Source organism: Mesocricetus auratus, unplaced genomic scaffold, assembly GCF_017639785.1.
Source record: "Mesocricetus auratus isolate SY011 unplaced genomic scaffold, BCM_Maur_2.0 Super-Scaffold_100676, whole genome shotgun sequence".
Lineage (NCBI taxonomy): Eukaryota > Metazoa > Chordata > Mammalia > Rodentia > Cricetidae > Mesocricetus > Mesocricetus auratus.
Genome location: NW_024429266.1, coordinates 184001739 through 184029429, shown reverse-complemented (window position 1 = coordinate 184029429; position 27691 = coordinate 184001739). Strand labels below are relative to the sequence as shown.

Here is a 27691-nt window from a genome sequence, read left to right as displayed (position 1 = left end):
AGAACTGGGTTTTCTAAACCCGATGAGCATTGGCTTTAAAGCTGACCCTTGGTGAATTCAAAAGACAAACAGTTATGACTCGGAACAACATTTGGTGGAACTGGAAAGAGATGCAGAGGACCAGGTAACTCCTCGCCACCCAAAGGAGGAAACTCGGGACAAGATCACTCAGTCCCTTAAGCCAGGAATCAGGACCAGAAGGCAGGTTCCACACATAGCTTGTGGTTCCAGCATTACCAATTTGGCTGGGGCCGCCCTCCCGCTGTATGAGGTCCACCAAACTCAGTAGGTGGGCTTTCTCCTGGGCCACATCCCATGGTACATCGATGGTATTGATGCGTCCATATTGCAGCACGGACACCTGAGTGAGGCGGGGCCCTAACAGAAAGAGGAAAAGGGAAACATTTAGAGTCAAGTGGACCCCAGGAAGAGCCACTATCACCTACAGCTCCGGAGCCATTACTCACCGATGTTGGCCTTTGAAATGAAAGCCTTGGCAAAACTCTTCATTGCATCAAAGGAAGACTCTGGCAAACTAGAGGAGCCATCCAGAAGGAGGACCACATCCAGAGGCTGGCTGCAGTCTGCAAAGAGGAACAAGAATATGGGCACACAGGTACCAACAGAAGAGCAGCCACCAGCCCCCACTGCAGCCAACAGAAGATCAGTCATCAGCCCCCACTGCAGCCAGGGGCTCCTCAGGGCAGCACTGGGCACACAGCACCACCAAGTAAGGGCACTTTTACCAGTGAGGTGGGACAGGTAGAGGGACACAGGAGACAATTCCTGACCCTAAGAGTTCACTATATTGAGAGACATTGAAAAGACTGTAGCTCTAGCCACAGAAGTGCAAATACCTGCAAGTGAAAGCAAGAGGCTGCTCTCTCAAGAGCAGGAAAAGCGAGTGGGGCTGTCTGTGGGGAGCAAGGGGATCAGAAAAGAACACACGCACACACACACACACGCACACACGCACGCACACACATGCGCACACACACGCACACACGCACGCACACACACACGCACACACACGCACATGCACACGCACACGCACACATGCACACACGCACACACGCACACACACACGCACACACACATATACATATATATGAAAATGTCATTATAAGACACTTAATTTTGGGAGTTAACTAAACAATTAATAACCAAAACAAAGAAATGAAAAGGACATCTGTGTTCTTGGGTCTAAATCTGAATGGAATAAGGGGAAAGACAGAGAGTAGTGTGTAACTGGGAAGGAGGCGTGTGACCTTTCCCAGGGGAGAGGAGGAGGTTGTGTCATGAGGAAGCACACAGTCAGAACACATGCTAATGCCCAGGCAAACAACACAGTCACTCTTCTTATTAGCGGGAAAATTAAAGCGATATTACCTAAATAAGCACAAACAAAGGCTGAGAGCAAGGACAGAGAGATACTAAAAGCAGCTGTTCTTCCGCTGTGGTGACTCCAGGTTGTCAGCCTAGCTACGCGGGAGTACTGCAAGCGTAAGGCCTGCTTGGTCTGGAGTGAGGTTAAGGCCAGTCTGGGCAACTTTGTAAGATCCTGTCTCAAAAAAGAAAGGGAAAGAGGGCTGGGTGGTTCAGTGACAGAGCACTTGCCTAACTGGGACCAAGTCACAGGTTCCGTGTTTAGTTTCACCATAGAAACAAAAACAAACTAGATACATTTTAACCCCAGCACTCAGAAGGCAGAGGCAGGAGGATCTCTCTCATTATGAGGCCAACCTGGTCTACATAGAGTTCCAGGTCAGCCAGGGTCACTTAGTGAGACCCCAGCTCAAAACAAAAAAATCAAGCAAAAACAGTAGCAAGAAGCACTTTTTGAGCCTTGACACATGTGACCCAATGATAGATGCTGTTTCAAGCACGTTGCAAATGGTTGCTAATATCCACAGTTTACAGACAAGGAGACTGGTGAGCCCAAAATGATGAGCTACTGAGTGGCAGCTCTGGGACCTGGCTCTGTGTCTGTCTGCTTGATCTGCACCTGTGCCGACCTCCCAGCCTTGCTCCAAGAACATAAACTTACTTGGAATAATTCTGTGCACCAGCGTGGCCCAGAGGAGAGTTAACAATCACCAAAACTAATGGTTACCCACCAGGCAGAAAATGAGTCTGAACTGGGAGGGGGGATCAATAATACTTGCAATTTTTCTATGCATTCTCTGTATTATTTAAATTTTAACAATGGTCCCCTACTACCTTTGAATTTACAAGCCTGGGCAGTAAGAAAAGATTCTTTCCGTAAGAGAAACACAGGCGGGGTGAGGCAGGGTGCGAGCCAGGAAGTTAGCTTAGGACCCAGGGGTTCTGACATCATCAGATAAATGCACACAGTGCCGAGGCTATCACACATAGGGTACCATCCATCATACCAGGAGTTGAGGAGAGGGTGGGCAGCTGCAGTCCCTCCCCGGAGCAGCATCTTTGCAGGACCAGGTCGGGAGCCTCTCGGGGAAGTGTCTCAAAGTCTCGGATGAAGATGGGAGCATTGGGCCAGCCAATTCTCTCTAGTTCCTGTGTGTTGGCATGGGGGCCCACTCCAATGGGTACCACCTGGATGTCTCCAGGCAACCTCCTGATCTCATCGGAGGCAGGGTTCCCTGTGACCATGTAGACCAGATTAGGTGCCTGGTCCCGGTCCCCCTGGCTGGGAGAGAAGCTGTGCTCAGAAAGGTACTGCAGGGCCTGCCCAGTGTTGGTCCTGTTGCCACCGTGGTAACGGATCTCTCGCACATGCCGCAACACATCCTCCTTGGACTGGGCCTCCCTGAAGGTGTACTCCACAGTTACCATGTATGAATACTGCAGCACCGAAATGTGGATGCCATCCTGGCTCACATCCATGCGCTGTATTACCTCCTCCAGGAACTCCTTGCTCTTATTGAAGCTGGCTTCACCAACTTCGTCAGACCCCTCCAGGACAAACACCACATCCAGAACCATGGACTTCCTCTTGGGTCCAGGTGATGAAATCCCCAAAGTCCCTGGACCTGTGGTGATTCGAGCTGCCTGGGGAGGCTTAGTAGGGGCTCGGGGCTCAGGGGCAAGGTCGCAGAGGTAGCCAATTATTTCATCCCTTCTCTGCTCCAGCTCATCCACCCCACTGAGCAGAAAGGCCTTGTTTTCAGGGGCCTGTTTTTCAATGAGGCGGATCTGCTTAAGGCTGACATGTGGCCCAATGCCCACAGGGATCACAATGATCTTCTTCTTCTTCAGGCCCTGGACGTAACGGACCAAATTCCTGGCCAAGCGTGGGGGCTCCTGGCTAGCAGTCAGGAGTAGAGTGATGCGGGAGGCTTCAGGGCGATCAATTTTGCTAAAGATCTGGAACAGTGTGTACTTCAAAACCTCGCTGGTAGAAGCCACCTGGCTACCTGCATACTTAACCTGGCTGGCAATGCGTCGAAGCTCAGAGGGACGCTTCCGGTCCTTAAGGTCAATGTAGGCATGGGATCCATCGTGGTACTCAACCACTGCCACACGAATGCGCTTCTGAGAGATGTGCAGTCTCTCCATCATGCCCACCACAAAAGTCTTGAGCACTCCAAACTCAGCCTCAGACAGCCTGGAGGAACCATCCAGCAAGAAGACAAGATCCAACAGCTTGCTGCAGTAGAAGCTATGCAGAGGTGGCTCAGGGGTATCTTCAACGTATGGGGTAGTAGAGCTGACTGGGGCATCTGTTGGGGGTACCACCAGGCCTCCAGGCTCCTGGCAGGCTTCACAGGTAAGGTTGACACCATCACAGTGACTGTGGCAGGAGGGAAAGAAATCAAAATGATTCAAGAAGAACCTGTGGGCAGGTAGGACCCCATCACAGGACCCCTATAGAACCTCCCACCTGCTCTCATGGACACCCAAGTAAGATGTCATTTTTGACATTTGTTCCAAGAAGTGTCTTCAATATACAAGTGTGCATACACTCTCTCTCTCTCTCTCTCTCTCTCTCTCTCCCTCTCTCTCTCTCACACACACACACACACACACACACACACACACACACACACGAGAGCGCACTTGCACACACACACAGGAGAGAGAGGAAGCAGAGCCTTCCTGAAGCTTTAATCCATCTTAGAACCTGAAAAATAATCTTTGTTGTTCTAAGTCCTCCATAGCCACTTAATGTTGATTTCTTTCCAATCTATGTCTCTAGCCGCATTAATATTTAATTATAATCCAAACCTTCTTGTAAGTGTCTCCAAGGACAAATCTCTTTCTAAAATGTTGGCACACGCTGGGACTTGTAAATGTTCCACTGGAGATAAATGGCTTACATTAGAAACCATTATAGATGTTATTAGAATTTAAGTTGTATGGATTTTGAACCATGTTTAATTATGTTGGGCCTCAAGGAAAAGAAGAAAAACTAGAGTAAGAAGACTTTAGAAAGATGAATAAAAGTTTAAAATTGCTGTTTCATCTAGTAGAAAAGAAAGAATGTAGGAGGAATAGGTGTGTTGGCTACAGTAAATGACAGTAGCTCTACCATCCAGTCTGCCCACAGGCAGATGGAGAACTCAGACTGTCTACCAAGTACTAGCTAGCCCTCAGCCCCAGCCCCAAGATGCTCACAAGTCTGTCCTGAGTCATTGCCCAGTCCACAGATTTCTGTAGACCAGATAGCCTTCCAGCATTTTCTAATCACTTCACCCTCCTGCCATGTTCTAGAAAGTGAAGGAATAGGCCAGACCAGAGAGGAAATGTGCCGTGGGGATCCATACGGGATGGGCCTCCTCCATTCTTCACCCTTGGTCTTCAACCTTTACAGTGAATCTGAGAAGGTGACAGTACCCTAAACCCTGAGCATGTCCCATTGCCTCACTGTCAACGTCCCCAACCTGCCTTGAACTCTGATTCTCATCATCGTGTGTGGTGGTGGCTGTCCCTCTCTGCAGGCTGCTGAGGAGACCCAAGATGCTTGGAGCTTCCATATCCTTTGAGGTGGACGCTCTAAGTAAGCTTGCAGTGAATGCCCCCCTCCTATTCTTCATGTCTGTTTCAGTGCAATGAAGGTGGGTGAGATCTTACCGGGAAGTTAATTCCTACTTCCTCATAACCCTGCGATTTATGGCCTCAATGCTTGGTTAACGGTGCATGAGTGACATACTCTCTGGTTTCCTGTGTTTGCTAAAAAATTCACCCTGGGCAGTGCTTGCTCTTGTTTGTACAGATGGTGGCGGCAGGATCTGGCTCTGGCAGCTGTGGTCACATCCCCTCCCCAGTGAGTTGAAGTTCTCAAGTTGAAGTTCACATTAGGCTGGATTGGTGTTAGGGAGTGGTGCCGACTATGTCAGTATTTTAATAAATGTTCCCTACCTAAGGGCAGGACTTCAGAAAGCCTGGTAATCACCCTCAGGACACCTCGCCTCCCCAAATCCAGGTTCCCAGAGTTTGTTCCAGCAAGAGGCCAGGGTGACAGCAGTGAATGTCTTCCTCCCAGTTCTGAAAGCCACATCCTGTGGCCTGGACTAGAGCCCCAAGATGCTTGTGTTATACTTAGGACCATGGACCCCGTCTCCCTTTTCCTTCCTGCAGCCACAGCTCCCCCAAAATGCTTAATATTCATAGATACTGGTCCTCAGATTGGATGTGATGCCCAGTTATAGTGAAGTAGAAATGTTAACTACCCTCTTTTGGTCATGCATGCTTCATACATGTGTTGGAAGACTATATTGCATCCCCCAAAATGTATCTTTTTTCCACAAAAATAATCTTTAAAACATTGAGGGTTAACAGTACCTCTTAAAGAAAGAGAATCAGACTCCAGAAAACCCAACAGTGCACCAAAGGGATGGATGGATGGATGGATGGATGGATGGATGGATGGATGGATGGATGGATGGATGGATGGGTAGGTGGGTGGGTGGGTGGGTAGATGGATGGATTTGTGGGTGGAAAGATGGATGAGTGGATAAATGGATGGGTGAGTGGTGGGTAGGTGGTAGGTGGATAGGTGGGTGAGGGATGGATGGATTGATGAGTGAGAGAAGGATGGATGGATAGGTGGATGGGTGAGTGGTGGGTAGATGGGTATATGAGGGATGGATGAGTGGGTGGACAGATGGATGGATGGATGGATGGATAGATGGATGGATGGATGGATGGGTCATGGATGGATGCATAGATGCAGGGGGGGCGGGTGGATAGGTGGATGCTTGGGTATGTGGATGAGCTAATTAAGCTCAGCCTCAGTCCATGCTGCCTGGAGGTATTTCCCAGAGATCAGGTTCTGAGAGCCAGCATAGGAGACAGCCAATCATGAAGTCTGCTTTACCAATTCTGACAGAGTGCAGGGTCATCCGGGCTCAAGGTGATTTTCTTTCCAGAGGCCAAGCGCCGGCCAGCCATCTCACACACAGGGCAGTCTTGGGAGTCCACACAGGTCTGAAGAAGTTCATCCAGGATTCTCCCTGCACAAGATACCACATTAGGAGCCCAATGGTCACCTCTCATATCAATCAGGTAGGTCCACCTGCCACTATAAGAACCTGTCCCAGAAACCCACTCTCCCAGTTCCCAGGTGGTCACCTCACCACACAGGGGGCATCCTTCTGCTTTGGTGCCTTGTCTACCCCTCTGAGAAGCTGGAATGAGGCTTCCTACACCACATCTCTCCCCTCCCAAGTCCTATGGCAAACAAAATCTTATCTCCAAAGAGGCAAGGAGTGACTGGGCTCAGGCAACTCCTACTAAGCAAGACTTCAACAACTTTAGAACTGGTCTGTCCAACATGCCATGCCATGAGGCCACTTATATATAAATGAAGCATAATTCAGTGGAATGAAGAAGCCGTTTCTCACATCTACCAGCCGTCATTGCGCTGAACAGCACTGCAGCAAGTTCTACTAGAAAGTATTGCTTTCTTTAACTTGGGAGGCTGAGGCAGAAGGATGGCAAGTTTGAAGCCATCCTGGGCTATACAGCAAGACTCTATCTAAGGAGATGAAAAAAGGGAGGGAGGAAATGGGGGAGGGAGGGAAGGCATGACTGCTCTATGTGATAAATCCACAAATGTCCCATGAAAAGCGTGTCAAGAAGGAATGGAGTATACCTAAGTGGGAGAGCCCAGGGGCCAGAGCTCTTCCCTCACGTCTGCACAAAGGGCAGATGAGACGACCCTAACATGACAAAACTCAGAGCTGGCCTGGCTTTGATGAAGACCCAGGCAAACAAACTTGTCTGAGGTCCAGGATGGGGGGTCGGCCTGAACAGAGGAGGCCAAGATGAAGCAGAAGGAGTACACCTGCCTAAGAGCCCATCCCTCCAGCCCGCTCTAGCCAAGGAGAGGCCTCACCTGGAGGGCAGTGTGCGTGGCACCCCTCCACACACTGCACAGGGCAAGCCAGAGGCTCAGGGTGTTGACAGGTGACTGGGCAGGCAGGTGCACAGCTGTTATAGCGCCACTCGCACTCATAGCCACTTTCTCGAACATTCCTCGCTTCACAGCTCTGGGCTATGGAGACAAAAGAAAAAGAACGGTGGTGACCCTAAAAGTGCCAGGTAACCCTCGGCAACCCAAGAAGTCAGTGTCCCTTCTTCCAGGATTTCTCCAGAAGTCCCTACATACCCATCTTGACAATGTGACCCAACGCACAGTCTTACTGTGAATTCCTTGCCCTGGCCACCATCTTCATCGCCTCAGAATCCGTGTCCCCACTCACTCATCTCCTAGATGCCTTCATCACTGCTTTAACTCCCTTCCAAAGTCGCATTCTCACCGTTTTTGTTGTTGTTGTTTGGTTTTTTTAATATGAATTTTCCCACACCACTGCTTTATCCCTTCAGCCCGTGCCTCATCGGTGCTCTGCTGTCCTCCCCCAAGCCATCAGTCTTAGGTACCTACGGGGAGGACTTGGGAACTCACGGCACAGTGCAGGCGTCCTCCAGGATACCACCTGGCCATGCTGGGCACACACATGGGCATAGGCAGCGATGGTGTCACAGAAACAGGCGCAGTCCCCAATTGACTCACAGGAGCAAGTGTCGTAAATGCAGATGTCCAGGTATGGCTCTGGATCCACCTGCAAAAAGAACCTCGAGTAGCCTCAGCCTGAGCCAGGGGTGAGAACTCTGCCTATGGTTTAGGGTGCAATGGATGGGGGGAGGGACCTGCACCAAGGAAATGTAGAACACGGGTTTTAGAGAGTGAATGGGTAAAGAGGCAAATTTCTTTTTCTTTCTAATCTGGATTCCACTAAGAAATACTAAGTAAAGCAGGGTTGGCAGCCTCTCATGCATATTGAGATGCCCTCAGAATTTGCTAGAAGGTTCCCTCTGCTGCTTCCCACCTACTTGCCTAGCTGCCTATCCTTCCCAGTGACCATGAATGTGGAACATTTTTATATAAATACACACAAGCTGGTCTCTCGCTGTCCTTGCCCCACACTGACCCCTTTCTGCCTTCTTTAGAGTAGTTAGGAAGGAGATGAATTCATCAGCCAACGAGTTGTTGTCCTCAAGACATGTCAACATCCCTAGGAGCCCCAGTCCTCCCCTTGTCTTCATTCTTCCAACGCAGATGCCACCAAACCACAGAATCTACGTGTCCTTTGGAGCTCTCAAGAACTGTAACTCTCTGGAGGGCTGAAGAACTCACGCACATGTGTTCAGCTCATCACTCCTGTGTTTGCGCCACTACGTAGCGCAGGTGTGTGCACGTGGCTGTGTAATTCTATGCACAATCACGCATGCTCGCACGCGTGCCTGCGTGTGTGCGCACACACAAAAGCACAGTGAAAGAAAGCCAGTAAATGTCAGAGAACTCATCGCCATCGTTCGAGACAGAGGAATAAAAAGATGCCAAAAATTCAAGGACCCCCCCCAAAATAGCTGGAGTTGAGGCCAGAAAAAGGCAATGTGAGAAGACAACTGGGCACTGAAGCCAGCTTGTCTTGTGTTGATGATTAGGGAGGTTCTGACTGGATACATAGGACAATGACAAGGAAAGGAATTCCCTGACTCTGGTTGGAGACAATGCAAAGAGAACCTCAGGCCAACAGACTTCTCATGTACATGGAAAAGTGCTTGGCCAGCCATTGCTTTCCTCAAAAACTACCCATGCTCCTCTTCAGCTACAAGCCAAGAAAGGGCTATCACAGTTTCTCAGTATGAATCATTCAGGGCTCCAGCCTAGTTAGTGTTCACATTAGACATTCATAGTCAAGGAATCCTCAAGCCTTTAGACCATCTGTCTCCCTCCACCCGCAAAGCCTCACCAGCCTGTTGCAGCCCTGGAAGATGTCGCTGGTAAGGATTCTGCAGGATGAGTCCACCATTGTCTGCTTCATGATGTTGTTGTGGCAGGTGGCGGGGGAAACATCTAGTGACAGCTGGGGACAGGAGAGAGTGCCGGAGAGGCCAAACATCAGGTAGCCTTACTGAAGAGACTCAGCCCAACTCTGCCACCTATAGTTTCTGCCACCACAGCCCCTAAGAGAGAAGGGGACCCTCCATCCACACAGCCCCTAAGAGAGAAGGGGACCCTCCATCCACACAGCCCCTAAGAGAGAAGGGGACCCTCCATCCACACAGCCCCTAAGAGAGAAGGGGACCCTCCATCCACACAGCCCCTAAGAGAGAAGGGGACCCTCCATCCACACAGCCCCTAAGAGAGAAGGGGACCCTCCATCCACACAGCCCCTAAGAGAGAAGGGGACCCTCCATCCACACAGCCCCTAAGAGAGAAGGGGACCCTCCATCCACACAGCCCCTAAGAGAGAAGGGGACCCTCCATCCACACAGCCCCTAAGAGAGAAGGGGACCCTCCATCCACACAGCCCCTAAGAGAGAAGGGGACCCTCCATCCACACAGCTCCCTGATATACCTTTCTTGTGTCGGCACACTGTGAGCTCACTTTCCAGGAATTCCCAAAGTCAACAGGGTCCCCCTCCACCTGAAGACTGCGGCTGGTGAAGTCATTGTTCTGGATGCCATCAAAGTTCCCACACAGACCGCATACCTGCTCCTGGAGGAGGGGAGGGATGCACAGTGAAAACCTCGGTGCACTCTCCGGGTCAGGGGAAGAAGGTAACAGGTGACCAAGGAGTCATGAATCATCAGAGGAGGAAGACGAGGGGGAAACAGAGGAAGGAGGAGGAAACAGACTGAGAGGGAGACCCAAAGAAGAAGCAGGTGTCAGGGAAGCCTTGCCCTCCCTGGGGCCTTTCCCTACACTTCCACAATGACCCTTCTCAAAATCAAGGACACAGAGGGAGGCTATGCACCCAACTCTCATGGGCAGAGGCAAGCAGTAGGCAGTGTGGCCCTGGGATCCCTCCATGAATCATCAGCCTCCCTGGTCAGACTATGAGCAGAAAAAGAGGCAGGTACCACTGTTAACAGAGAACTAAGGAGAGAACAGGACGGCCCCACTTTGCGGCAGGCAGGGAAGTTCCCTTAACCAGCGGACCATAGCTTGTTCAGGGAAAAACAGGTGAAAATTCTCCCGCATGGGAAACATCAGGGAAGGGCTAACTATACACCTCCCATGGCAGGCATGCGCACAGAGTCCTGAACAAGCCTGACCACACAGAAACCATCAAGTAAGGACCTGGGAAGATGGGTGATCATAAACCTATTCCACTCTCCATACACGGCCAGAACCCAGGCCTGGGACAAAGGAAAGGGGCAATCCATTTTGCAGTGTTGGCTTATAAGCACATGTGTAAGTCATTGAGGAGCATGTAAGAATATCCTCACACTTAGACAAAAGTCTCAGCATAGCCACTGCCTCTCTGAACCCTTGCTAATGAAAACCTTCCTCTTCACCCACTGGTCTCCTTGGTCCAACTCTCCAAACATCAGCCACCTTGGGATCTTCATACATCTTCTCCATCCACCTAGCTTCTCTCCCTAAATATCTACAATCCTCACTCTCCTCCGTGAAGACGTCTACTCCCGTGTCATCTGCTCAGACAGGGCTATCAAACTAACCTGTCTAAAGTAATGTCCCCATAAGAATATAATCTCCACTGTGGAGAGTAAAATACTGGCTCCACCAAAGGCGTCCATCTCGAACCCCAGAGCCGTGACTGTGACCCTACATGGTACTGTAGTTTCCACATGACTTCAGTGTGCAGTTGAATCCCCAGAAGGTTTGTCCTCTGAAAGTTTGTGCCCCCAGTGTGACATTGAGAGATGATGTGACCTTCAGCAGGTGGGACCTAGTTAGATTTAATTAGGTCACTGATGTTGTCATCCTAGGAAGAGATAATGCAGCCAGGCGTTGGTGGCGCATGCCTTAATCTCAGCTACTCGGGAGGCAGAGGCAGGCGGATCTCTGTGAGTTCGAGGCCAGCCTAGTCTACCAAGTGAGTTCCAGGACAGGCTCCAAAACAATACAGAGAAACTCTGCCTCGAAAAACAAAAACAAAAGAAAACAACAACAACAACAAAAGATAATGCATTCTCATAGGACCCCATCTCCGTGACCACAGTGGGGATTATATTCTTATGGGGCATTACTTTCGATAGGTTAGTTTGACGAGCCCCGTCTGAACAGGTTGGTTTTTACTCCTAAAAATGGAGATGAGATAGTTCAGCAGGTAAAGAGGTGTCACCTGCCAAGATTGATGATCTAAATTCAATCCCTGGGACCTCCTCAGGAGGCCCAGAGAGAACCTAGTCTTCTGACCTCCCACATACCATGGTATATACATGCCCACACCCATACACACACATAGATGACTGAAGATGATAGATAGATAGATAGATAGATAGATAGATAGATAGATAGATAGACAGATAATGCCCACAACTATACACTAGACAGATGTGGGTGGGTGAGTGGATGGATAGATATACCACACCATATACTAACCTATCCTGACTGATGAGCAAGCCTCAGTTCCAGTGAAAGACTTTGACTCAAAACTCAATACTCAGTGAATACTCCTGAGGAATGGTGCCTGGGATTGACCACTGACCAGCCTCCACATGCACACATGCACCCACATACATGTGAACCTCTACACATACATGTACACACATGTGTGTGCACACGAGTGTGTATGTGCTAGCCTGGGATCGCTGATAAAGCAACATTCTGAAACGGATGACGATGATTTAATATTATGCATGTTTAGTTCACCTCTGTGGGTTAAGAAACCTAAAGAAAAGTCACCCTGCCTATCCTTGGCAAACAAAACATGTACCTTGCTGGGCCAGTCAAGACATTGTCAACGGTGCCTCTGTCCTCCCTGTGTATGGCCAGCCTCTGTGACTACAGAGGCTGCACCAGAAAACCACTTTTCTCCAATACAACGGGAAAGGGCAAAAAGAGCTGACGACAGTCCACAGGAGTCACAGGCAAGATGGAGCAAGAAGGGCCACTGACCTGGTATGTGTGCTTCAGGACCACGGAGACACTGAGGTGATGGTCCCAGACCACAGAGAGGCCTGGGCCCAGCAGCAGGAGGACGAACCGGCCAGACTCCACCACCTCGAAGTGAGACTCATCTTTCAACGGTTTCTTCACATTCACCTGAAGAAGGAAGGAGCTGGAAAATGAGGTGCAGGGATCTGGGATCCAGGGCTCCCCTCTCTTCACAGAGCTGTCTGCCTGCCTTGCCACCAACACCAGAGCTGGCCCTCGAGACCTGCGTGTCACCAGCCACTCTCTGTCAGAACTCCCTGAGGCCAGCTCTCCACCCAGGCTTTTCTGTGTCCGTCTGACCCACCACCCTCCATGGTGACAAGAAGGCAGTGAGAACACAGTGAAGCAGACCCACTCACTTCCCGTTACCTCACCGGAAGGGAGGGTGTCTGACCCTCCGTCATCAGTTCAGTCCTTGGCTTGCTTTTTAATGTGGCAGTGATTTTAGTCACCTCTTATCTGCTTATCTATAACAGTTCACTGTCTGGCACCCTACCACCCTGCGTTCTCTGGAGTGACTACCATCAGGAGTCAAGACTGAAGGACAGCCACCGTGAAGATCCGTGCTCTAGGCCGAAGCTCCCAGAAGTCTGGCCTGAACTCCTCACCCTGTCAGAGTCATCTCCGCTGGCAAACCCTCGAAGCCCCTGCAGAGCACTCAGTGGGCTGTCGGGTTCATAAAACAGAGGCTGAGACCAAGACCTGTCACTCATTACAGACCTCCTCTCCTGAGGAGCACGCCTCACACGGGGCTCGTCATATCTGCAAACCGCCCCCTCCAGTAGATCTGCCATCACCTCTGCAGGCTCGCCGCTGTTATCTGTCCTGGAGAGAACTGAACTCTGAAATAGAGCTGACACTCCTGCCTCCTAGTCCGCACACTTCCTAGACAGTTTTCCTTCCCCGTCTATAGAAAACACACTTCTGGTCCCCAGCTGTCAGGGGTGGGTGTCTAAGCATCAGGGAGCAGGCAAAGGCCACGGGAGCCAATGAACCCAGTCCGGGGGTCTGTAGTGCTGCATATATCCAAACCAGCTGATCAGATTCGTGACCAGGAACAACCAGCCACGGAAAACACAGGTTCTGGGGGCTCCTCCCCAATTTCCTGAGGCATGACTCCAAGGTAGAGCCTAGAGATCGACCCTTAACCACCTGAGCTGTTGGGATACAGGAGCTGTACCTGCTGGTTCTGCTTCTCTTTTCATCTTATCAAAAATATTAATCTGAGAAGCTGAGGGTGCAGCTTGGAAGGACAGTGCTTGCTCAGTACACCCAGGCTTGGGATCCATCCCAGCACCACATGATCTTTAAAAAAATCCTTGAAACGTAAAGTAACTAAAAAGCACCCCATAATGTCCTTTCAATGGATATACACACAGTGGTCCCCACATATCATTAGTTTTGCCTAATGGAGTTTCAGTTGATTGCAAAAGTATTGAATGGAAAATTCCAGAACAGTAATTAAGTATCAAATAACTTCCATCACAACATATTGCAATCATTGCTCTATTTTATTATTTGTCAACACTGATGCCTTATTCTCTCTCCTTAATACTCAAACATTATCACCTGTGCTGGTTAGTTTTATGTCAACTTGACACAAATAAGGTCATCTGAGAGGAGTGACCTCAGTTGAGAAAATGCCTCCATAAGATCTGGCTATAAGGCATTTTCTTAATTGGTGATTAGTCAGGAAGACCCAGCCCACTGTGGTGCTATCCCTGGGCTGGTGGTCCCAGGTTCTGTAAGAAAGCAGGCTGAGCAAGCCATGAGGAGCAAGCCAGTAAGCAGCACCCCTCCACGACCTCTGCATCAGCTCCTGCCTCCAGGTTCCTGTCCTGTTTGAACTCCTGTCCTGACTTCCTTTGAAGATGAACACTGATATAGGAATGTAAACCAAATGAACCCTTGCCCCCACAACTTATTTTTTGGCCATGGTGTTTCAGCCCAGCAACCAAAAACATAGCTAAGACATCACACACACACACACACACACACACACACACACACACACACACACACGAACATACTGGGTTCTGTACTGTCTGTGATTTCAGGCATCCACCAGGGGTTTTGTCCCTCTGTGGCTAAGAGGGACCACTACACATGGAAGGGAAACTCCTGCCTGCCATATTCTGCCCACCTCCCCCAGTCAGCACTGCCTCCTCCCACACACAAGCAGAGATCACTGCCCATCCTTTCCCACACTGGAAACACAATGGGCTCACACTATCTGTACACAGGCAGAGATCACTGTCCATCCTTTCCCACACTGGAACCACAACGGGCTCACACTGTCTGTACAGGTCTGCCAAGGATAACGGGTCAGGACCAGCTGCCGCTGCTGGACCTCATCCTCCACAGTGGCTGCACATTCTACCAGCACGGTTCTAAATGAACACTTGGTAAACACGCCCAATAAACAGAGGGACAAGAAGGGGACATACGGGTAAGGGGGAGAAGCTGGCACTTACCTCTCCGTCAGACAGTTCGATCTCCCCCCCTTCCACCAGGATGGTGACCCGCTTCTTACACTTCACTGAAGGATAACTGCATCCCTCATTTCCCACCAGGATCCGAAAGGTCCCTGGGTTATCGCCACAGTAATCCTGGGGAAAGAAGACACCAGGAGGGGAGGATTATCCCTTCTCCCAGACCAGAAGTTGACATGGTGACCTCTGGGGTCTTTGAATACATGTCACGGAATATCGTCATATGTGCTGTGTACATGGGGGAAAGGGAGAGGTATCTACAGATAAACTCTCAGGGGTCCAGCTCAGCCCTCACAGATGAGCCTGGTGCCCCTGGTCAGGGCACTGACATGGTAATGAATGCAAAGTGGGACAGGGAGCTAGAGGAGTCAGCATGTATGTCCACATACAAACACATATATAAGCTAGAGGAGTCATGTATGTCCACATACAAACACATGTACAAGCTAGAGGAGTCAGCACGTATGTCTACATACAAACACATATATAAGCTAGAGGAGTCAGCATGTATGTCCACATACAAACACACATATATATATAAGCTAGAGGAGTCAGCACGTATGTCCACATACAAACACATATATAAGCTAGAGGAGTCAGCACGTATGTCCACATACAAACACATATATAAGCTAGAGGAGTCAGCATGTATGTCCACATACAAACACATATATAAGCTAGAGGAGTCAGCATGTATGTCCACATACAAACACATATATAAGCTAGAGGAGTCAGCATGTATGTCCACATACAAACACATATATAAGCTAGAGGAGTCAGCATGTATGTCCACATACAAACACATATATAAGCTAGAGGAGTCAGCATGTATGTCCACATACAAACACATATATAAGCTAGAGGAGTCAGCATGTATGTCCACATACAAACACACATATATATATATAAGCTAGAGGAGTCAGCATGTATGTCCACATACAAACACATATATAAGCTAGAGGAGTCAGCATGTATGTCCACATACAAACACATATATAAGCTAGAGGAGTCATGTATGTCCACATACAAATACATATATAAGCTAGAGGAGTCATGTATGTCCACATACAAATACATATATAAGCTAGAGTAGTCAGCACGTATGTCCACATACAAACACATATATAAGCTAGAGGAGTCATGTATGTCCACATACAAATACATATATAAGCTAGAGGAGTTATGTATGTCCACATACAAATACATATATAAGCTAGAGGAGTTGGCATGTATGTTCACATACAAATACATATATAAGCTAGAGGAGTCAGCATGTATGTCCACATACAAATACGTATATAAGCTAAAGGAGGCAGCATGTATGTCCACATACAAACACGTATATAAGCTAGAGGAGTCAGCATGTATGTCCACATACAAATACATATATAAACTAGAGGCAAGCCTTCCAGAGCACCCTGTTTTCAGGAATCCCCTTCCAGATGGGGTGTTGTTTCCCTTTCTCTAATCTATGTCAGTGCTAAAATGGCCTGAGGGTGGCCTTACCCCACACCAAACCAGCTTTGGAAAATTAAATCCTGTTCTTAAGCTTCCTATGCCTTCAGGCACCGTTTGGAGGATTAGAAACTCACTCTGACTAAACCAAACCCCAAGGGTCTTTCTATACACAGAATCTGACCGGGAAATTTGCAGGCTGCAGCCCGCACGTCCTGCCGTTACATGCAGATTTTGCTTGGTCTCACCTGCACCAGAACATACTGGCACTCCCCAGGGAACAGGTACTTGAGCCCATCAAAGGTGACGTAGTGGGCCATGCCAATGGCAGAGCAAGTGGCGTCACACACGTGGTTGGTGCAGTTCCACCTCCGGTCCCGGCAGACACTAGGAAAAGCAGTCAGGTGTTGCTGGTTATGCTCGGTGCCAGGGGCTCAGTCAGGTCTTAGGGAACAAGAAGCCAGTGGGGGACGAGAAGATGCCAGGTAGTCACTGAGGTAGCCTCATGAAGATGAGCATTCGCAGCCTGTGGAAGGAACTTGGGCCTTACAGGCCTCGCATGGGGTCTGCAGGAGAAGGGGGGGGGGTCACACTGCTCTCTAGTTCCAAGGAGGGAAACAGAGGTATGGAGCAAAGTGGGTGTCTAGGATGATCAAGGATGCTGAAAGTAGGAGTTCTCCAAACCATCTGCCACGGACTCACTAAAAAACATGGCCTCGCCCTAAAAGCAACAGAGTGGCTGAGATTAGCCATAGGGCCGCTGTATCACAGACAGACCAAAAGAGATCTCGGCAGGGACATTCTGAGGCTGGAAAAGGGAATGGCTGTGCGAGTCTGCCAGGCGTGGTTTTGTGTGTATGGTTATGTGTTTATTTCTATACCAATTTGCTGGCCGCATGTCCCACCCCTCACTGTCCTTAACCAGAACTGATCCACTCATGCGTCAGAGGTTGTGAGCTCTGACCTCAAGCGTTCATCCCCTCCCCGACCTCTGCCCACATGGGCCCCTAAGATTGTCTATACCTCAGGGTGAGAGGCGGAGCGAGTGGAAAGGAGGGAGCCCGTGAAGGAGAGCCAAAGAAGGCAGGGGGAAACAATCATTGCCTCCTTGCTCTCAGAGCACTCATGGGCAGAACGGGGCCTGTGGGGAGAGATGGGCCTTGAGATCCAGCCTTAAAGAAGAAAAAAATAAATCATTTGCAAGATGGAACCTGGAGATCATCATGTTAAGCGAATTAAGCCAGACCCAGAAAGACAACACCATATTTTCGCTCATATGCATGGTCTAGATTTATTTAAAGGGGTCAAAAGTAGAAGGGAGACTATTTGAGGGAGAGGAAGGGACAGCAGGAACAGGGAGAGGGACAAGAGGTGACAGAGGGGAATATATAAACAAAGTGCATTAATGCATGTATGTAAATGTCATAATGAAAGCATTCCCTTGGATGATTAATAAAAATAAATAAAAAGGAAGGAAGAAGGAGGGTTGGGAGGACCTTTCCAACAGCCTTCCCCAGTCTGGTCACTGTGAACCTCTGCAGAAGAAGATGCTCTGAGAACAGAACTCCCATCTGTAGGGAGCAGGTGCCTGGCTGAGCAAAGTGACAGGAAGGGCATTTCACAGATGGGGAAATGGAGACCGAGTCAGGAGAAGAGCCCTCTGATTCCCAGGGGTGTGAGGACAAATGTCACAAGTCCTGTGTCCCACAGACCCTCATGCCACCTGGATGGCTGGTCCCTGGAGTGTCCCCAGAGCCTTACCAGGTGTTGCAGTCAATCTTCACTCTGTCTCCTGGGGCATACTCTTGGCCCTGGTGGAAGCAGGGACACCGCTCCAAGGCCACACACTTGTTTTCATGCCGGACCTACAGGGAAAGAACTCAAGTGTCTCATGGGCCACAGGAACTGACATCAGTCACTGCTGAGGACATGTCGTGAGCTTGAGCCCACCAGGAGGTGAGAGAGACTGAGCCTGGGGCACCCTCAGCAACAAACTCTAGGGCAGGAGCCAATACCAGGCTGGGTGTTGGCAGACACGGGCGCCTTCCTGTCTCCCTGTTAACCAAAGACACAACTACCTCTGCCCAACTGGGTAGCATAACATGGGACACGTTTGCAAAGACTTCGGAAACCATGTCAGAAGCCCTGGAAGTGTGTATCCCAGGCCCAGCCATGCTGCACAAAGGATGTCTCCAGAAGACATGGGAGTTATGGATGGAGACTAAAGGGGAATTATTCACCAATGAGCTGACGGGGGAACGGGAAACAGTCAAGTGTTCAGAGGCAGGCAAATGATGCTGTTCTTAGGTGAGCAAGGCCTACCTAAGCTGTTAGTTTTTCAAATGAAAGGAAAGCTGTACACACATGTGATCCCAATTTCATGTGCATGTCATGAAGATTTTGTTGTTAACCAAAGCTAGAAGGAAGAAGGGAGGTTACCTCCAGGCAGCGAGCTGTGAGATAAAGGAGTCCTGGGCTTATTCTCCTTTTTAGTTTTAATTTTTTCCCCAGATGTTCTTTGACGAGTAGATGTTATATTTGTGTTTTTAAAAATGGATCTCATGTTTAATGAGAATTAATATGTATTTAGTGCCCTGGAGGAGAGACTAAGGACTAGGCAGAAGAGATATATCAAAGTCCAGCTAAAAATGTGTTCAAGACACACATATCAGGTGACCCTCTTCCCAAGGTCAGCTTTTCCAGTCCTGATGTTCTGACATGCTATCCACAGTGGTGCCGTCCCCCCCCTCACATCTCAGGAAGTGACTCTGTAATGTGCTACACTCCTGGATCTGTTAGGGACAAGTGGGTGGAGAGAAACCCGACCGGCTGGCTCAGTGAGCTTGAGAAGTTCTGCCAAGCCCACCCTGACCCCATCGCCATGACCCATTACCACCTCAACCAAGAAGCAGCCACGGATACCTGCACTGGCCGCACCTCACCTGGGATGTGATAACGATGTACTTTGATCATATATTCTCCTGCTAGTCTCTCTTGTCCCTCAGCTGCCAAGCTCCAGAACTACCTAGCCGTCAGGCAGTTACCTGGTCTAGATGATTCTCACTCCTGTGAGCTGCTGCACTCCTCTGTTAGAATTGCGTATGCACACACACACTTGTGCTGGGGGATGGGAAGATTACTTTCTCTACTTACACCACATCTGTCCCCAAGTCCTGTGTCCTCTGAATATTGGTTCAAAGAGCTAGGAATACGCCAGCCCACAGTATCCATGGTAGTGCTTCGGTCTGGGGCCACAGTTCTTAGAGGACAGAGAGCTTAGGAGACCAGCAGAGAAAGCAGCGGGTTGGTAGGAGCAAGGAGGAAGGGCTGCAAACATCTCTCTTCAGAGCCTTCCAAGGTTCACACGATAGGTCCATGCCCATGTCCTCCAGGCTTTGTCAGGTTAGACTTCAGTCTGAAGTCTGCCACCTAGAGGCTACCGTGAGAATGGCAGACACGTGCAGTCTGCTTCGTTAGTGGAGATGGGTAACAAGGCTTCATGGGAAGAAAAGCATAGCCCTGCTCACCTGCTCTCTCACCTCTGAAGGACATGTTCTGCCTGTCACCTGAATGTAGGCTTGATGAGGAACACCCAGGCGCCCCCCCCTACTGTGAATCCTAGATCAGTCCAGGACCTCTCTGCTCTCACTTCACCTAGGTGGATCCATATGCCCGGTCCTCCGCCAATGTCCGTAACCCTCAAATCCCAGCTCTGTGAGAAGACAGTGCTGCCACCACTGCGCTGACGAACCATCCTTCTGCGTTCTCACTGGCCATCACGCTCTCCCCTCTGCCCTGACTTGCGTTAGTAAAAGCACATCACTGACTGACAGGCTGCAACATCAAAACCTGGCTCAGTGTTCCATAGGACAGAGCCGCTGAGGAGGCAAACCATGACCTGAAAGGAAAGGAGAGGGTTCCCAGGCACTGTGTGGAAACTTCCTGACTTGAGATAGATGATACAGAAGAACCTGGTCAAAAACACCCTGAGAACCCCAAAGCCTTAAGAAATCCCTGGCAGCTGAGAACCACGGAGTTCAAGGAGCAGTGCAGGGGATGGGGAGGGAGCTGGCCGGGGGAGGTGGGCAAGCCAGGCAAACAGCCCATCATTGAGCTGTGTGTGTGGCAAGTCATGGTTTGACATGAAGGCATCCCCTTGTGCCCTGTGTGGCATGTCCTTCAGAGATAAGATTTATGAAGCCTGTGGAAGACTTCAGGAAGTGTGGCAGGAATTAACCTCCACCCCCATAGGTTATCAACTTGTGATCCAATAAGCATTGTCCAAGCTGAGGACACTGTCCTCGCTCAGTTCCAAGAACAATTATGAGGCAGGAAAAAATACTTTGTCACTCGTCTCTGGAAATTCCCCTTTATTCCTCACCACACGTGAGCACCACAGAGACGAGTCTCCCACATGTTTGCCTTCACCTGTCCTCGATGGCTCTACTCCATCAGTAGTCACAGTTCAGTGTGGCGGAGTTCAAACACATGTTGACTAGGAGGAGAGCAATCTGACCAGAAAACTCACACTAACATGTGAATGATTCTTCCTGGGGGATTTATCGTTCTGTAAGCTTTTTTACAAAGTCTTGCTCATTAACCAAAGTGAGTGTCTTCCCATCATGTATCAGTGAGCCTGGCTAGGTGACAGATTAAGTATTTTTGATAGAGATGGGCTTTCTTGGATCTTATAAACATTTATAACTTGATAAAGCTCTCACCTAACAGGCACAAGGGCCTGTAAATTTTCTGGTGCCCAAAAAGGAAGCTCACTCCAGAGGGGCCCCTGTACCTCACATCTAGTTTTAAAAAGAATTGTCTGAATTTATGCTGGAGAGGATGTGGTGAAAGGGGAACACTCCTCCATTGCTGGTGGGAGTGCCAACTTGTTCAGCCACTTTGGAAATCAGTATGGAGATTGCTCAGAAAAATGGGAATAAACCTACCACAAGACCCAGCAACTCCACTCTTAGGCATATATCAAAAAGATGCCCATTCATACAACAAAGATGTCTGTTCCACTATGTTCATAGCAGCATTATTTGTAATAGCCAGAACTTGGAAGCAACCTAGATGTCCCTCAACCGAAGAGTGGATAGAGAAAATGTGGTACATTTACACAATGGAGTACTATTCAGTAGAAAAAAACAAATGGAATCCTGAGTTTTTCAGGCAAATGGATGACACTAGAAGAAACCATCCTGAGTGAGGTAACGCAGTCACAAAAAGAGAAACATGGCATGAACTCTCTCATATATGGATTTTAGACATAGATCTGGGGAGTGCCAGCCTACAATCCCATGGCCAGAGAGTCTGGGAAACAGAACCTTCATTCAGTGGCTGATGGAAGAAGAGGCAGACTCCCTTGGTTAAGTACTGAGCTGACCTCTAGAAAGCCAGTAACAGAGAGGGAGGACTGATGACCAAAGGAGTTAAGACTGGGCTGGTTTAACCCCAGAAACAGCTGACCTGACAAGGGTTAACTCTTGAATCCCAGGCTGATGCCTGGGAATCCAACATGGGACTGATCAAGACCCTCTGAATGTGGGTGTCAGTGAGGAGGCCTAGGTAATCTATTGAGCCTTGGGCAGTAGATCAGTATTTATCCCGAGTACACACATGGACTTTGGACTCCCATCCAACAATGTGAGAGGAACTCTCACCCTGAACTCTTGAGGGGAGGGTCTAGGCCCTGCCCTGGATGAAATGACAGACTATGGACACCCCCATGGAGGGCCTCACCCTCCCTGGGGAAATGAGGGGATAATGGGGGGGCACGGGAGGAGGGGAGGGAAAGGGAGAGGGACCTGGAACTGACTTGTGAACCAACCATGTTTCTAATCTAAATTTAAACTTAAAAATAAAAATAAAAAATTTAATTAAAAATAAAAAAGAATTGTCTGTGTCATTCAGTCCACCCAAGGACCAGCAGCACAAGCACCCTTCACAATGGCAGGACCAGGTGCCAGTCTAAAAGACACTATGTTTCAAAGGATAAATCACCATTTCCCAGACACCATGCTACACTTTCCTCAGAGGCCTAAATATCTGCAAGCCGGTGTCCCGGCCTTAGTGTTAAGGGATCAAGAGGGTTAAAGAGTCCTAGTTCTGTTCAAAGCTCCTACAAAGAGCGGTAGCTGGGCTGGGAGTACAGGGAGCAGGGCCATGGGCTGTGTTCTGCTGCAGACTAGTGGCAAAGTTAGGAAGTATCCTAACGTAAGGGAGTGGCTGCAGCAGGCATAAAGTTCAGGAGTATTTTTCAACTAAAGTAAAAGGCAGGTCCTGGGCTATCTAGTAAGTTCTGGGCCAGTGTGGACTCAAAATCCTGTCTCAAAAATTCAAAACGATCAATGAAAAACTTGGGAAGCCCCTTCCCACCACGCATGTGTTTATCTCCATGAATTTACTATGACAATTGTCACTGGAGCAGCACCTACAAAAGCGTCTGTTATCTCCACCCTTCCCTCCAAGTCCTTCTAACCCGATTTTACAGGTGAGGAAACAGAGATGTCTATAAGGGGACCTGAGAGCAGCTGCAGGGGCGGACAGTCTGCTGCCTATGGGCGGGGCAGGCCTTTGCTCTGACCCGGTGCCAGGCCTGGGACCCTGGAAAGAAAAGGCCTCCCTCCTTGCCTCCAGCATCTTGTTTCTAGGCTTAGATGGGTCATGGGCATTCCGTAAAGGAGGAAATGTGGTTTTTAGATGAGGACAATGGCCACTCAGAGAGAGGCCAGTGGCAGAGCTGGCCTGTGACAAGCACGCAGAAACAGACTGCAATGCCATGCCTGTCGTGCGTGATGGAAACTGGCTGGAGCGGGTACTTTGTGTGGGTTTGTTTTGTTTGTTTTTCATGTTCATTTGGTTGGTTGGTTGGTTGGTTTTTGTTGGTTGGAGTGCTGGAGATGAACCCAGGGCCTTGCAATGACCCATAGCCTGTGGTGGTTTGAATGAGAAACACCCCCACTCCCCCCCACCTCCACCCCCGTAGGTTCATCATTTTAATACCTAGTCCCCAGCTGGTAGAGCTACTTGGGAGCATTAGGAGGTGTGACCTTGTTGGAGGAGAGATGTCACTGGGGGTGGGCTTTGAGGTTTCAATAGCCCACAGCATTCTTAGTTAGCTCTGTCTCTGGCCTCCTACTTACTGATAAGGATGTGAGCTCTCAGCTGCTGCTCTGGCACCATGCCTGCCTGCCTGCCTGCCTGCCTGCCTGCCTGCCTGCCTGCCTGCCTGCCTGCCTGCCTGCCTGCCTGTCTGCCTGTCTGCCTCCCTCCCTGCCTGTCTGCCTCCCTCCATCCCTCCTTCCCTGTCTCCCTGCCTGCCTCCCTCCCTGTCTCCCTGCCTCCCTCCCTCCTTCCCTGTCTCCCTGTCTGCCTCCTTCCCTGTCTCCCTGCCTGCCTCCCTGCCTGCCTGCCTGTCTGCCTCCCTCCCTCCCTCCTTCCCTGTCTCCCTGTCTGCCTCCCTCCATCCCTCCTTCCCTGTCTCCCTGCCTGCCTCCCTCCCTGTCTCCCTGCCTCCCTCCCTCCTTCCCTGTCTCCCTGTCTGCCTCCCTGCCTGCCTGCCTGCCTGCCTGCCTGCCTGCCTGCCTGCCTGTCTGCCTCCCTGCCTGCCTCCTTCCCTGTCTCCCTGCCTGCCTGCTGCCATGGTCATGGACTATAGCTCTGGAATTGCAACCCCAAATAAACTCTTCTACACATTGTCTTGGTCATGGTGTCTCACCACAGCGACAGAACAGGAACTAAGACACACCCCTATCACTGCGTTTTTGTTATTTCAGTTTTTAGATAATCCATTTTCACTGTATTTACAAAAGCATTGGTTCATAACAGACTGGAAATGGAAGAAAACAGACCTTAAACCATCCCTCCAGTGGCCAAGCAGAGGAGCTAGCCCACATGGTTTCTGAGACTGAGCCTTAGTTATTTACAAATACCACACTCATGGCTCTTACAGTTCTGTGGAATTTTCTGGCAGTTTTGAGATGGAATCTCTAAATCAGGTTGGCTTTCAACAGCACATGTACCCAAGGATGACTTTGAATTTCTCATCCTATTGCCTCTACCTACAGGCGTGTACCACCACCACCCATTTCACGCTGGGGGTTGAACCCATGACCTCATGCGTGCAAGAAAAGCACTCTCCTAACTGTGCTCCCTTCCCAACCCCACTACCTTGCTAAAAGTATTTTTGCATATATCTCTCTTGCACCCATAACCATCCAAGTGAGGAAGGCAGACTGAGAACGTCACCGAGGAGGCCTTTGGGACTCAGATAAAGATTGAATAACTATACAGAGTGTGAGGTCAGAGGCTGGTGGAGATACTAGTTTATCCCCCGAACCCCATTCCTCCTTGGGTCTCTTTTTGTTCTCAGCAAATCTATCCCCTTCAGAAGGTGACAGGTCTTGCAAGTCTTCAGAATTCGGAATCCCTGGCCCCTTGCTCAAACCCTTGGTATCATGCCATAACCCTCCCCGTCACACAGAGAACAGGAGAACGACCCTGGGTATGAGGTCTGCTCCATCAGAAGCGCCCAGGCAAGATGTTCCCAGCTCCCTTTTCTGTGTGCTGTGGCCAGGAACACGTGTCGGGTGCTGCAGCCAGCACACTGAGCACACTTCATAAATTACGTGGATTTCTCTGCTCGGTCGGATCTGGCCCCAGCTATCTGCACATCAGTCAGCATCGTAATGAAGCAGTTGTGAAAATAATCCAACCTCTACGGACAGAAGCTTTGTAAGGGGCCTCAGCTACAAGCATTTCTGAGAATGTGTAGCAAGGGCTTCTGGATGACAATGGAGTGCCTGGCAGAATGTTTGCATCCTAGATCTGAGGTCACGTTCCCCACCCAGGATTGGGGGTCTGATGCAGTTGCTGTGGTTATTAATATTTAATGCCACCTGGATGCTTCCCTACACACACACACACACACACACACACACACACACACACACACACACACACTTCATTTGAAGAAGTGTTGACCCAGTATGACATGACAGAGTGTGCCTGTAGTTTTAGCTACTCAGAAGGCTGGGGCAGGAGGATTGCTTAAGCTCAGTAGTTAGAGACCAGCCTGGGCAATAAAATGAGGCATCATCTCAATTTTTTAATTTTTAACATAAAAATAAATTAAACAGTTCCTGATGTTGGCATAATCCCAAAGCCCCTTTTCTTGCCTGACGTTTCTCTCAGATCAAGATTTCCCCTCCAGAAATGCCATGGGGACAAAGCTATGAGGCAGTCACAGTGAGACCTTGTCTCTGGGGCCCTTCCTCCCTGCTGGTTGCTCAGACCTGGGACTGAGTTCCTGCCTCTTGAAGACCCCTGGTCATCCTGCTCTTATGGCGTGAGCCGCACTGTCCAGTGAAAGAGCCAGTCTCTACCTCTCCACTAGAAGAAGATGGTTCTAGAAGCCTCAGGGGAGAAGACAGTGGGGGAACACCCTGGAGAGATGTAATAATAGTACTCTACATTTGGGAGAGGGGGCTAGAAAGGGAGTAGAGTCAGGACTTCTGTCCAGCACAGGCTTCGGTGCCCAGCCTTCCTGAGGACATGGAATAAGTTGCGGTTTCCATGACAGAACACCCACAGCTTTTCAGGCAGCGTCCTGGGCATCATCAGTGCATGCTCAAGCTTCCTCCTCACTTCCTCACTGACAGCTACAGCTCAGTCTCCATCCCTCTCTACATACTCTGTGTATGGGAAAAGGGAAGTCAGGAGCAGCATAAGGACAGGACACACGTGAAAAGGGACAGTCCAGAAGTCGAATTCTTCAAGATGCTGATAATAACATATGAATAATACATTTGATATAAAATCGACCTAATAGTAGCAGGATGGAGGCTGGAAGACTTGGGCATGCTCCAACCATTGCCATCAGTTCTAAAAGGCACACGGAGGAGCCAGGTGGTCGAAAACAAGAATTTGACCTTGTGTATCCTTTGGAGACATTTACAGCCCCAGAACCAGAATCATGGGACACATGGGGATGGCCAAGACCTCACAAGTCATTCTACAGAGCCGGAAAACAAAGCTTGAGAGTAGGGAAGCCACAGTTTTCTTGTAATGTGGCAGGGACACTTTCTTTGTTGTGGTCTTATTGTCAACTTGACACAATTTTAAGTCACCTAGGGAAAGAGAACAACCAGTCTGACACATGGGCATATCTGTAAGGCATCATCTTGATAGGTAATTGATGTAGGAGGGCACAGCCCACTGTGGGTGATACCATTCATAGGCAGGAGGGCCTGAGTTACACACAAAAAATTAGCTAAGCCTGAGCCAGAGAGAGAGACCAGTGAGCAGCCTTCCTTTGTGGTTTCTGCTTGAGTTCCTGTCCTGACTGCCCTCTGACCTTAAAGTGTAAGGTGAAATAAACCCTTTCTACCCAAAGTCGATTTTGGTCAAGGTGTTTATCACAGCAACAGAAAGCCAACTAGAACAGACATCAACACCTTCTATTAAAAGAGAAAGTTACAGACAAGTATATGTAAATCATACACCCCTGCAGTATGGATGGAATGTTACCCTTGGGGAAATTCTAGTAGAAATGTCTGTTTAGACATGTATTTTCTGTAAATAGTTACTTTGCTTCCTAGGGCAGTTCTGTGAGCCAAGATCATCTCTGTGTGTGTCAAATCCCATCAGGATGAACCTCAGGTACTCTCCTCCCAAATCTCTCCCTAGGCTTGGTGGTTGAATCTGCCCCTCATCCCCATCCCTGTGTCTTCCTCCCTCTGACTGCACAGCATCTGCCTGCAAGGAAATGGATGGGCGGATGCTCTTTAACCCATGCAGTGGGGCTCACCATGCCTGGGGGACAGAGGCAGCCAGACACACAGCCCAAGCTCATGCACTCCAGGTCATAGTTCTGGCACGTCTTGGCACACTCCAGCCCTTGAGCCCGAGGGTTGTCAGCGGGACACACCAGCTTGACCATGGGTGGCCGACAGGACAGGCTCCTTTTGCCTTGAGAAAGGAAAAGAGATAGTGAGAAAACCATGCCAGGTCACCCTTCTGTGCTTTTCTGTCGCTCCCAGGTGCCGTCGCCCTGGAAGACTGAGCTGCCCACTCTCCAAGACCAAACACTGCACTCTAGCCCTGAGTCAGGGTCTCCATGTGAGACCAGACTCAACCTTATCCATCACAATGCTTTGGGCCAAGCTGGTGGCTGTTCTGTCGACCCCAGACGTCACCTGAGGGCCTTCATCTCGCATCCCTCTTGACTCTGCTCTCCAAGTTTGCACTGAACCAAGATGCATTGTGGAAAGTTCCAGACTCAGGCTTGGAGGTAGCAAAATGGAGGTTGGTGGGACCCAGTGTAGTTACAGAGGGGAAGGCCAT

At 49.5% G+C, this 27691-nt stretch overlaps 1 protein-coding gene across 1 annotated transcript in view; it reads right to left on the bottom strand.

Moving 5' to 3' along the window:
* Positions 1-27691, bottom strand: part of Vwf (von Willebrand factor) — a 140405-nt gene that overhangs the window by 43972 nt on the left and 68742 nt on the right. The window contains exons 18-30 of the mRNA XM_040737568.1: positions 27156-27316; positions 18107-18210; positions 16594-16732; positions 14873-15007; positions 12360-12506; positions 9849-9989; positions 9240-9353; positions 7889-8045; positions 7319-7477; positions 6299-6434; positions 2394-3772; positions 468-584; positions 238-378 (exon numbers count right to left, since the gene is read on the bottom strand). Of these exons, the coding sequence (XP_040593502.1) occupies positions 238-378; positions 468-584; positions 2394-3772; positions 6299-6434; positions 7319-7477; positions 7889-8045; positions 9240-9353; positions 9849-9989; positions 12360-12506; positions 14873-15007; positions 16594-16732; positions 18107-18210; positions 27156-27316 (3030 nt within the window). The remainder of the gene's footprint in view (positions 1-237; positions 379-467; positions 585-2393; positions 3773-6298; positions 6435-7318; positions 7478-7888; positions 8046-9239; positions 9354-9848; positions 9990-12359; positions 12507-14872; positions 15008-16593; positions 16733-18106; positions 18211-27155; positions 27317-27691) is intronic.